The following is a 13316-nucleotide window of genomic DNA, read 5'->3' as shown; positions in this document are numbered from 1 at the left end:
CAAAGCCTGTGCTCTTTCCACTGAGCCACGCTTCTCTGGACTCAGTTACCTCATCTGTAATATGGGGATTAAGACGGCGAGCCCCCCGTGGGACAACCTGATCACCTTGTAACCTCCCCAGAGCTTAGAACAGTGCTTTGCACATAGTAAGCGCTTAATAAATGTCATCATTATTATCATTATTATTGTTATTATTCATTCAGTCAGTCAGTCAGTCGTATTTATTGAGTGCTTCTGTGTGCAGAGCACTGTACTAAGCGCTTGGAAAGTACAGTTCGGCAACAGATAGAGACAATTCCTACCCAACAACGGGCTCACAGTCTAGAAGGGGGAGACGGACAACAAAACAAAACAAGCAGACAGGCATCATTAGCGCTTAGTACAGTGCTATGCACACAGTAAGTGCTCAATAAATATGATTGAATGAATGAATCAATAGCATCCAAATAGTTAATTAGAAGCAGCATGGCCCAGTGGAAAGAGCCTGGGCTTTGGAGTCAGAGGTCATGGGTTCAAATCCCAGCTCCACCACTTGTCAGTGTGACTTTGGGCAAGTCGCTTCACTTCTCTGTGCCTCAGTTACCTCATCTGTAAAATTGGGATTGAATGTGAGCCCCACATGGGACAACCTGATCACCTTGTATCCTCCCCAGCACTTAGAACAGTGCTTGGCACATAGTAAGCACTTAACAAATACCAAAATTTTTATTATTATTATTAAATAGAATTATATATATATATATATATATATACCTCATTGATAAAATAAATAGAATAATAATAAAGTTGCTACAGCAGCATCAGGCAGGAACATGCTGACGTTACAAACATGGCAAAAATTAATGCTGACCCAACAGCGAAAATTCGGGAATGTTAGATGATATATCCCTAAACATTAGGGTTGATGTCAGGGAAGACAGCAGTCATATGAGTCCTTTTGTCATCGTTCTTTTATCATCGTCAGAGTAGTAATAGGAATAGTATTTGTTGAGCATTCACTTATATCGAGCTTCCTTTTATTGCGAGCTCACTTGGTGCAATTCTGTGACCTTGGGAATTACAAACTTTCCCCACTGACTGGGAGCAGAGTGGCCTAGTGGGTAGAACACAGGCCTGCGAGTCAGAGGACATGGGTTCTCATCCCTGCTCCGCCCAAAGTCTGCTGTGTGACCGTGAGTAAGTCACTTCACTTCTCTGTGCCTCAGTTACCTCATCTGTAAGATTGTGAGCCCCATGTAGATCAGGGACTACGTACGTCCCGATTACCTTATATCTACCCCAGGGCTGAGAACAATGCTTGGCACATAATAATAATAACAATAATAATAATGGTATTTGTTAAGCGCTTACTATGTGCAAAGCACTGTTCTAAGCGCTGGGGAGATTGCAAGGTGATTAGATTGTCCCAGGGGGGCTCACAGTTTTAATCCCCATTTTACAGATGAGGTAACTGAGGCCCAGAGAAGTTAAGAGACTTGCCCAAAGTCACACAGCTGACAGTTGGCGGAGTGGGGATTTGAACCCATGACCTCTGACTCCAAAGCCCGGGCTCTTTCCACTGAGCCGCGCTGCTTCTCTGGCCATAGTAAACGCTTAACAAATACCATTATTATTATTATTATTATTATTATTATGTGAGACAGGGACAATTCCCAACCCAATTTGCTTGTAGCGCTTATTAGAATGCCTGGCACATAGTAAGCACTTAACAAATACCACAGTTATTAATAAAAATAGCAGGCAGGGTGGACCATTGGGCTTCCCCATTTAAGAATGGCCAACAAGGACAAAATATGGGACTAAATTATGTAAAGCAAGATGATAAACCTTATCAAAGGGAAGTGTTAAGAGAGGGAAGAGCTGGACGGTGGTGTTTCTGAACTTTTCTTGGGCCTGAGCCTATCGTCTCTACAACAGGAGCACTGATGGGCAAAGTTTCCAGTTCCAGCTGCAAGAACTACTAGTTTGATGCTACAATCAATCAATCAATCAATCAATCGTATTTATTGAGCGCTTACTGTGTGCAGAGCACTGTACTAAGTGCTTGGGAAGTACAAGCTGGCAACATATAGAGACAAGAAACTGTTACCAACTAACTGGTCAAAGTAGCAGGGTTTTACTAGTAATGGAGGAAGATAAAATGGAACTAGTATAAGATTTAAAGAAATGTTGCTTCCACATAATGTTTAAATTAAAAATTAAAGAAAAGATGAAATATGGTTGAGGGCACTGAGTCTTTTAGAACAAAAGTACTCCCAGAGGTGCAATGCATTGAGCAAAATTGGGGGAAAAAATGCAACTTTGGTATATGGGGTCATGTTGTGTTGAAACGTTTCAAACTAGAACGTTGTGTGATTTGTATGGGTTAATCTTGGGTTCTGGGCAGTTTTTCAGATTTGAATTTATCTGCCTTTCAAAACAAGAGGACATTGAGCTCAAATATTTTTAATTCCTACTCCTTTTCAGATTATTGGCCCCTTTCTACCATACTATAAAAAAGAAAAAACATAGAATCAGCAGCAAACTGCAACTTTTAAAACTAAAAGCTTAGTTAAAGTAATGGCAGAATATTTGTCCTTTTTAGCTGAATTTGTAGCCATTTTGTAACTAGACTAAATCCAAATGAATGATTAGAGAGAATATTGATGGTGTAGTCGTCTGGTTTTTCTTTACAGTTTGCCCTCATCTTATATTTGGGCTCGTTCTGGCTTGGAAGGGAATGAAGGAAGTAAAATATTGACTATTAAATGGAGTTTGATGTTACAATACTTGTTAACAATGAACTATAAAAATGGCCATAAAAGTCTAATCTAAACTTTATTAAATATTTTAAATTTAAAGGTTGCTCTTTGCGGTAAGTAAATTTAAGTACAGCTGTCTGTGCTCATAAATATGGCTTTATTGAAATAGATTTATGAGATTAAATTTTTGAAAAAAGTTTTTGATTAAATCTTCTGACAATTTAAAATGAAATATATTAATATGTGTTAAGAATACAGGTTTGGTATATAGCTTTATAGTCATTAGGGTTTATATTGTCCAGGTTATAAGAATGGTTTTCACTGTATAATCAGAAGAGCCGCATTCGGCTTGCATAATGTGAGTCATAACTTTCAGCCCGTAACAGGAATATTAATTGGTGACTTCAGATTCTTACTGTGTAAAATTTTGTTTCAGTCTGCCCTACTAGATTTTGACTGGAGAAGTGCATTTAAAGAGTTGTCCCTCTCAGTGGCACGATGCATAGCAATTGAAATCCAAGATTTTTCCTCCAGAATTCTTGAGCATGAACAGAATGAAAGATCTTCGGCTGTAAGCTATGCCATAACCCTTGTCAATATACAGGAAGTTTCGGAGTCCTTGAAGGCAAATCCCGAGGAGGAACAGCCAAAGCAAATTGCCAAGGCAGGTATCAACAGAATAAAAATTGAGCAGGTGACATCATCGGGAATTTATGCCCTCTCCACCGTGAAGAGCTTATTGCGGATATTACAAACTGTGGCTAATTGGAATTTTAAAAAGACAGCAATGATGCAAGGTGCTTTTTGTAGTCAGAAAAAACTTAGCCTGAATGCTAGGCCCAGTGGAAAGAGCACGGGTCTGGGAATCAGAAGGATCTGGATTCTAATCCCTGTTTTGCCACTCCTCTGCTGGGTGACCTTGGGCTAATTGCTTAACTTCTCTGTGTTCCAGATATCTTATTTGTAAAATGGGGAATTAAGGCTGTGAGCCCCATTGGGGACTTGGATTGTGTCCAACCTGATTAGCAGCTCGTTGAGGTTAGGGAATTTGTCTGCCAACTCTGTCACATTGTACTCTCCCGAGCACTTAGTACAGTGCCAAGCACTGTGATTGATCTATTTTTTCTAGGAAAATACATTTTATTGATTTAATGCCAAAAGCATGATTGGGATTTTATGAGGTTTTAATTGGTTGGTTATTAAAAGTAGACTGGAAAGTCTGTAAAGACAGGGCTTGGATCATGTCTGCTAACTTTGGTTTATTCTCAGAAACCCTTAGTAGACTGCTTTGCACAGAATTAGGGCTATAAATACTATTGAGTGGTTACGGCTTTATAACCTCATTGTGGTTAGGGACTGTGTCTACCAACTCTGTTATTCAGTACTCTCCCCAACACTTAGTTCAGTGGTCTGAACAGAGTAAAAGCTGTAAATAAAGCTGATAAAGCTCGTGGTGGGTAATACTACTAATAATAATAATGTTGTATTTGTTAAGCGCTTACTATGTGCCAAGCACTGTTCTAAGCACTGGGATAGATACAAGATAATCAGGTTGCCCCGTGGGGCTCACAGTCTTCATCCCCATTTTACAGATAAGGGAACTGAGGCCCAGAAAAGTTAAGTGTCTTGCTCAAATCACGCAGCTGACAAGTGGCGGAGCCGGGATTTGAACCCACAACCTCTGACTCCAAAGCCCACGCTCTTTCCACTGAGCCACGCATGATTATACAGTGCTCTCCCAAGCGCTCTGCACAGTGTGCTGCACACAGTAGGCGCTCAATAAAATGATTGATCGATTTTTTTCCTAGGACAGTACTTTTTATTGATTTAATGCCAATGGTTTGATTAGTGCTTGGCACATAGTAAGCACTTAGCAAATACCATCATTATTATTATTATGATTTTATAAGATTTTAATGGGGTGGGTAGTAATCTGGCTCTTGGGAATGTGATGAAGTAATCTCATCCTCTGGTATCAAGCAGCTTGATATAGTGGATTCATTCATTCATTCATTCAATCGTATTTATTGAGCGCTTACTGTGTGCAGAGCACTGTACTAAGCACTTGGGAAGTACAAGTTGGCAACATATAGAGACGGTCCCTACCCAACAGTGGGCTCACAGTCTAGAAGGGGGATAGAGATAGAGCATGGGCTTGGGAGTCCATAGGTCATGTGTTCTAATCCTGCCACCTCACCACTTGTGTGCTGTATGACCTCGGGCAAATCACTTAACTTCTCTCTGCCTCAGTTACCTCATTTGTAAAATGGGAATTGAGACTGCGAGTCCCTCGTGGGACAAGGGACTGTGTCCAACCTGATTTGCTTGCATCCACCCCAGCACTTAGTACAGTGCCTGGCACATAGTAAGCGCTCAACAAATACCATAATTATTTATTATTATCATTATTATTATTATTACCGACCTCCTGTACACTGAGCGAATACTGAGAATCCACCCCAGATGTCATTTTAGCACAATAGCCCTCCCCATCCTCCCCGCCCTACCTCCTTCCCCTCCCCACAGCACCTGTAAATATGTTTGTACAGATTTATTACTCTATTTATTTCATTTGTACATATTTACTATTCTATTTATTTTGTCAGTGATGTGCATCTAGCTTTACTTCTATTTATTCTGATGACTTGGCACCTGACCACATGTGTTGTTTTGTTGTCTGTCTCCCCCTTCGAGAGTGTGAGCCCGTTGTTGGGTAGGGACCGTCTCTATACGTTGCCAACTTGTACTTTCCAAGCACTTAGTACGGTGCTCTGCACACAGTAAGCGCTTAATAAATACGATTGAATGAATAAATGAATGAACTGGCTGGAGGGAAAGTGTCAGGGATTGAATTAGGCCTTCCCTGCCATGGAAGGCTAAGAGGCCCTTTCAACTCTCTGCCCGATTTGCTGAAAAACATACGCCATGTAACTTCAATTACCCCTCACCCCCGCAAATAATGATAATAATATACACCCCGTAACTTAACCCAGAGTAAAGGTATACCGATTGAGTTTATTAAATACAGTCATTGTAGTAATAAATATACATATGATCTAAAAAGGTCTTAACCCATAACTAGTAATTAGTTGGCTTACATTGAATTGTCATGGACAATATAGTTAATGCCTCTAAAAACTATTTATTTTTCCTAATTAATAATAATAAAATAATAATAATGTTGGTATTTGTTAAGCGCTTACTATGTGCAAGCACTGTTCTAAGAGTTGGGGGGAATACAAGGAGATGAAGTTGTCCCAAGTGGGGCTCACAGTCTTAATCCCCATTTTCCAGATGAGGGAACTGAGGCACAGAGAAGTGAAGTGACTTGCCCAAGGTCATTAATGATTTGCCATTTTTAAAGATGAAAGGATAATTTGTGCAATTAGCTGGGGAACTTATTTTCTACATAACATTAAATGGACCAGCATGAAGGTGCAAGAGACTATCTCATTTCTAACATTACTTTAAAGTCTTTGAGTGATTTCCTAGGTAAAGAAGGGACATAAAAATTATCTGCAGAGAAGTCAAATTTTGGTGCTTTCTCTTTTTGGCTTGCTTCTTATAAAAGAGCTAAATTATAGTAAAACTAATTCAGTATCTTGGTGTTTTGTGCCAATTTCATTACTCAGGAATTTGGCCCCAGGGTACATAAATTACACAGTGCTGTCAGAATACAAATAACTCAATGCCACATTTATTTCTCCCTAGTTTTGTTCTGACATCATGGAAGAACTTGACACAATGCTTCCACTGGCTCTGGCATGCAGAGATGATTCTCTTCAGGAAATTAGAGCAAACTTTGTGGAGGCCTGCTGCAAAGTAGCAACAGCTGTCCTGGAAAGGTTGGAGGAGAGAAGCAAAGAAGTTCCTCGCCAGGCCCCCCTGCAAAACTCATATGCTCTACTTTCTTCAGCAATATACGTCTGCCAGCAGTTTAGGCGGTATGATAGTTCAATGGAAGAGATTAAAGAGTGAGTGTTCTGAAAATAAGTTTATGGTTCCAGGTATTCACCCTTGCATATAAATGAAGTGAAATTTTGATACTAGCTGTATCGTGAATGGCAGTGAACAGACAGAAATATCTGGCATATGGTATTTGGCATTTTGTTTGAACTGTTTAGTAAAAGCATATAACCTCACTAGATACTAGTGAGCTTATAGACTGTGAGCCCGTTGTTGAGTAGGGACCGTCTCTATACGTTGCCGGCTTGTACTTCCCAAGCGCTTAGTAAAGTGCTCTGCACACAGTAAGCGCTCAGCAAATACGACTGAATGAATGAATAAAAATTTTTGATATTGGTATTTAAAGTTCGACAAATTCCCTACATTCGCCATCTGCCCCTGAGCCGATGCTCCACATATGGCATGGCTGAATAGAAAACTGTATTTCTAACTGAAGATGCAGTTGTATTTGCCATGCTGGGGAGGAAAAATATGCAAGTGTTTCTGACAAGGCATACACTGCCAGACCACTCAGTTACAAATTATGCATTTTTTTTGTTCTAAACTATAAAAATGGCCCCTTAGACTGTGAGATCCATGAGGGACAAGAACTGTGTTTTACCTCAGTATTGTATTTCCACACCAGTGCTTAATGCAGTGCTTGCCACATAAAAGTAATAATAATAATAATAATAATAATGGCATTTATTAAGCACTTACTATGTGCAAAGCACTGTTCTAAGCAGTGGGGAGGTTACAAGGTGATCAGGTTGTCCCATGGGGGGCTCACAGTCTTCATCCCCATTTTACAGATGAGGGAACTGAGGCCCAGAGATGTGAAGTGACTTGCCCAAAGTCACACAGCTGACAAGTGGCGGAGCCGGGGTTTGAACCCATGACCTCTGACTCCAAAGCCCGGGCTCTTTCCACTGAGCCATGCTGCTTCTTTAATGAATAAATACCACAGTTATTATTTTTATTATTAAACCCCGTGTTCCAGAGAACAGCAAAGATAGGGGAGGGAAGTCAGGATGCATACCTGGATGTACCTAACGTAGGAGAGGCTAATAGCCTATGAGAAAAATGAGGTTAGTGGCCCTTTCCTTTCCAGTGAATTCAATCTGCTCTGTAGATTAATGTAGATTTTTTTTCACCAGAGCAATACTTTTCTAATACTACCCAACCCAGTTTTTTCATCTGAGTTCATTCTTTCATTCATTTGATCGTATTTATTGAGCGATTATTGTGTGCAGAGCACTGTACTAAGCGCTTGGGAAGTACAATTTGGCAACATATAGAGACGGCCCCTGCCCAACAACGGGTTCACAGTCTAGAAGGGGGAGACAGACAACAAAACAGAACATATAGCATTGCATTCTTAAGAGCAAGAGAGGATCAGACAACCCCGTTCTCTGCCTCCATCCTTATTGTCCATTCGAAGAGCTTCAGCTGGAGAATTGCTACCCAATTTAGAGTCGCGCATGCGGCCACTACGTTACTCCCTCTTCATCAGTTTTCATTTGCTTGCTGTCCAACATCTCAACTTGCCCACAAGAAGAAATTTTTGTGCAGAGTCCTTTTGCTGAGCTCAGAAGTGGGATGCATTCTTTCCTCTGCTAAATCCATACATTCATAGTCCATTAGTGACCATCCATTTTTGTCTCACCCATGGAACTGGAGAGAGAGGCAAGAGGGAAAGGAGAAATAGGCTCATTGCCTTCATGTTCAAGGAAGAACCTGCTAACTAGGCTTTTATGAGTACTTGTTCTTCTTTAGACTGTAAGCCCATTGTGGGCAGGGATTGTCTCTATTAATATATTGTACTTTCTAAGTGCTTAGCACGGTGCTCTGCACACAGTAAGCACTCAATAAATATGACTGAATGAAGTGAATCTACAGATTGTACCAGCTACATACAAATATAGTTTTAATTAAGCAGGTATTCTATTAGAACAAATGATATATTATGAATTATCTATAGAAAGGTCTGTCTCAAACTCTAGACTTTAAGCTCATTGTGGGCAGGGTACATGTCTGCTAATTCCGTTGTGCTCCAGTGCAGTGCCCATAGTGAGTGCTCAATAAATACCATTGATTAACACTAGTATCAATGTTATCTTTGAATATGAAGGATACTATTTAGATAGCTGAAGAGTGGCAAACTAATCACTAGAATAGTTTTTGTTTGGTACCGTAAGTTGCTACTATTTCTTTAAATTTTCAGTGAGTCATACAGCGTGATGTGTGCTTGAATTTTTAAACAGAATGTGCCCCAAATCACGTATTTTGGTGGAATATTTGAAAACAGTTCATGAGATAATTGATGTCTCCATAATTCCATTTTTTTTAAATAAAAAGAGTATGCTTGGGGGACATATGATAGCTGTATAAAAGTTACTGCTGACAAGTACATGTTTTTCCTCTACCAACAGTGACAGTTGAATGCCTAAATAATGTACTGATCACTAATAATAGGCTTGCGAAGAATACTTTTATTTATGAATGACATACTGACAATGCAGTTTGTCTAAAGCCGAAGTACATATTGCAGGATTGCAGATGTACGTTTTCAAAGAACTTGCAAAACAAAGACCAACTTTTCTGGTTGTTGTTTGAAAGTGAATGCGAGCTCAGACTGGCGTACCGGGAGGAAACGAATGATTGATATCTAATAATCAAAACCATTTGTAGTACTGGAGATTGTTACCTCCTACTGCACAGGCCTTAAATCTCCGTCTCTTTGATCATTCCCTCTGAACAGACCCCTATTCCCAGGGCCTGTCCGGCGATATCAGGAATTCATCAGCGCTCTCCAGTTTCAAGTTACTGACTACTGCGTCAGAGTTTGTGCAACAAGCATTTTACAGGATGGTGAGAGCCACCGCTGGGATGACTACAAAGCTTTTTATGAGGTGTGAGGTTAAGTTTACTATCCCTCCCTTTTTACACAAGTGTGCTTTACTGCCTACCTGCTTTCTGACCAATTAGAAACATAAGATCCGTCCTATTTGCCAACATGGGCTATCTGAGTCCTACTCTTTTTGGTACACCTGACAAACCATTTAGGTAGAACTCATTTCTCGTACTGCTCAAAAATTGGACATGAGGCTAACTTGATATTGCAGTTAAAATATATACCAAAGAGGGAAGTGATGAAACGTAGAAATGCTGAAAAAAGATAACAAAACCAGAACAGTGCAGCACTTGTTTTCTCAAAGGAAATGATTGTAGGAAGAACTGCATTTTTCTTTCATTATTTCCCTTTCAACACATCTGCATTTGATAAGTACCTATTATTAAGTATCTTCTTTCTCTTCTATTTTCCTTTATCATTGGAAGTTGCAAATAACACATCTGGACATCAACAACGTACTAGTTTCCTTGAGTCTAAAGTTTAAAATCCCAACTCTGTCCTGAAATTAAGCTCTACCAGAGCAGTTACACCCGGTAGGAGCCCATAAAAATAGTTCATTATCAGTATTTCTTTGTTTTCCCCATCCTAAGAAGAGTCCCATTGATTGCATACATGGATGACAGTGTTGGAAAATTCCTTGATTTCAGGAATGGCTAAAACATTTATAATTTCTTAATAATGAAACAATCAAAATAATTCAAAATTCATCAGTTAAGCAAAGTATCATTAGGTATTCCAAATCACCTTTTTCTCCAGACTGAAATTTGTGATTTTACCTTTAGTCAGTTGCCGTAAATAACATTAGGGAACTACGGCAAGCCTGGCCTTTCCTTGGCCGACTGGGAAGGGAAGGCATCTGAAGTTTCCATTTTTGGACCACAAATAATTTACTTCGGGATCCTCGGTCATCCCCAAAATATAGAACTGGATAGCAAGTGGAAACCTTTAACAAGCCATGCCATCCCTGTTCTGTCAAATTCTTGTTCTTCTTCTTTGTGACTTCACCATGAATGTAACCTCATTTTCACAGAACATCCTTAGGCTGTGAGATCCGTGAGGGATAAGAACTGTGTTTTACCTCATTATCTTGTTTCCACACCAGTGCTTAATGCAGTGCTTGCCACATAAAAGTAATGAACAAATGCCACAGTTATTATTTTTATTATTATCCCCCATGTTCCAGAGAACAGCAAAGATAGGGGAGGGAAGTCAGGACGCGTACCTGGATGGAGCTAACATAGGGCAGGCTAATAGCCTACAAGGAAAATATTTGTACATATTTACTGTTCTAATTATTTTATTTTGCTAATATGTTTTGTTTTGTTGTCTGTCTCCCCCTTCTAGACTGTGAGCCCACTATTGGGTAGGGACCATCTCTATATGTTGCCAACTTGTACTTCCCAAGCGCTTAGTCCAGTGCTCTGCACACAGTAAGCGCTCAATAAATACGATTGAATGAATGAATGAATGAATGAAAATGAGGTTAGTGGCCCTTCTTTCTTAGGACTAACCACAATCAGAGTTCTCAGGTTTGCATTTGATCAAGTAAAATACATTTTTTAGGTGTGAAATGTGTCAGAGGGCACATTTTTCAGTTCTGGCACACATGTTAGTGCTTTTAGCGCGTACCACAGGTTTCTGCTGAAATATCTGGCTGGCACCCTGATCCCTCAACTCAGACTAGGCGATTCATTATTATTAAATGGAAATTAGGCATGTACTATCCATTTACAGTAACAATGAGTGTGTTTTTTATATGTAACTTGGGATCATTACCGAAGTTACCACATAGAAGAAATCAAATTACCATGTAACTTGCAGCTTTTATATCTTATGACAAGGCTCTAGTTTAGAAGACAGAATTACCAAGACAGTTACTCCGTGATTACATGGTGCGGTAAGCTTCCATATACTTACATGGTCAGTGGTTGCAGTTTAATTGCAGAGTTAGTGCGTAGTTATCACTGCTGTGAGAAATAAAAGTGATACTGATTTTTTGAAAAACTGCAAATAAAAACCTAAAAATAGCACCAGTTTTCAAATGTTTTGGCAGCTGGAGTATCTGCCTTGGCTCCACTCTCACTTAACTTCCCTTACCATTCCAACTGATGGGTTAAACAGAAGCAGTGAACTGTCTATGAGGGTGTTTGGCAAGAAAGAGAGATAGCATAATCACCAAGAACACATAATAATAATAATGATGGCATTTATTAAGCGCTTACTATGTTCAAAGCACTGTTCTAAGCACTGAGGAGGTTACAAGGTGATGAGGTTGTTCCATGGGGGGTTCACAGTCTTAATCCCCATTTTACAGATGAGTTCACTGAGGCTTAGAGAAGTGAAGTGACTTACCCAAAGTCACACAGCTGACAATTAGAGAAGCAGCGTGGCTCAGTGGAAAGAGCACAGGCTTTGGAGTCAGAGGTCATGGGTTCAAATCCCAGCTCCACGAATTGTCAGCTCTGTGACTTTGGGCAAGTCATTTCACTTCTCTGGGACTCAGTTGCCTCATCTGTAAAATGGGGATCAAGGCCGTGAGCCCCCTGTGGGACAACCTGATCACCTTGTAACCTCCCCAGTGCTTAGATCAGTGTCTGGTTTTTTAAATGATATTTTAAGTTTCAGGCCACATAGTAAGCGCTTAATAAATGACATTAAAAGAAAAAAATTGGCAGAGCTGGGGTTTGAACCCATGACCTCTGACTCCAAAGCCCGGGCTCTTTCCACTGAGCCACGCTGCTTCTCTCCATGTACAGGGCTGTCCATGTACGGGGATGGAGATGTACCTGTACATCTCCATGTACAGGGGTCTAAATGAATTTACAAGCGACAGAGTGGTGTCTGCCCATTTTGGTGGGACGGCAGTTGAATCCTCAGCGCGTTACGACCCTAAAACATTTAGTTTCTAAACTGCCCTGGTGCGAAAGTTGAAGGGGTTGGTACCTCACTAATGAAATGCCCTGGAGAGCTGGTTTGGTGGTACAGCAGGGGTTCAGATTACATTTTAAAACCAAGCTTTGAGGAGAGCTGACATCTGCTGCAATTTGGGGAACTTGTTTTCCAATAGTCAAAGAATAAAGAATTGTCTGTTCAAAGATAGTATTGAGTGGCTTATGTAATAAAGCCCAGCTGCTTGTCTCCTGATATATAATCTAAATAAAAGCACACATCTGTTTATATTCTACTGAGTCTGCAAAAATAACAGATGTTTACCCGTAGAATATTTTTTTTGAAATGACGACAAATAGAGACGCAGGTCAGAAAAAAATTTTGAATCGCATTTGGGTCTTTAATGAAACCACTCTTGCTTCTGTTATAGTGGCATACATTTTGAAAAGGCTTGTTAAGAAGGTTATCATCATTTGAAGTAAGCAGGAAGTAGTAAAAATTTATAGGATTGCACAAAACTAACACAGCAGTGACAGTTTATTATAGGAAACTAAAAAGCCAAGAAGTTTTTAAGGACATAACTGTTAATGCTATTTACAGGTTTGTGGAGATTAAGGAACACGTTCATTTATATTTTGGAAACAAACTGAAGTTAAGGATATATACTGGAAATATTTTGGAGCAGTTGTATTGTTTTGTATTCCATCACTTCAAGCCCTGACTCCTAAACAGTCAATCAGTGGTGTTTATTGAGGCATACTCTGTGCTGAGAACTGTACTCAACGCTTGGGAGAGTACAATACTACATAGATGCCATGTGCATTTCT

The 13316-nt window shown here is 39.9% G+C and overlaps 1 protein-coding gene across 1 annotated transcript in view; it reads left to right on the top strand.

Moving 5' to 3' along the window:
* KIAA0825 (KIAA0825 ortholog) overlaps positions 1-13316 on the top strand; it is a 330993-nt gene that overhangs the window by 69595 nt on the left and 248082 nt on the right. The window contains exons 9-11 of the mRNA XM_038765660.1: positions 3178-3405; positions 6453-6715; positions 9448-9598. Coding sequence (XP_038621588.1) covers positions 3178-3405; positions 6453-6715; positions 9448-9598 — 642 coding nt within the window. The remainder of the gene's footprint in view (positions 1-3177; positions 3406-6452; positions 6716-9447; positions 9599-13316) is intronic.

Source organism: Tachyglossus aculeatus, chromosome 23, assembly GCF_015852505.1.
Source record: "Tachyglossus aculeatus isolate mTacAcu1 chromosome 23, mTacAcu1.pri, whole genome shotgun sequence".
In the NCBI taxonomy this organism is placed as follows: Eukaryota; Metazoa; Chordata; class Mammalia; order Monotremata; family Tachyglossidae; genus Tachyglossus; species Tachyglossus aculeatus.
The sequence above is the reverse complement of the archived record's forward strand: the minus strand, read 5'-3'. Positions and strand labels throughout refer to the sequence as shown.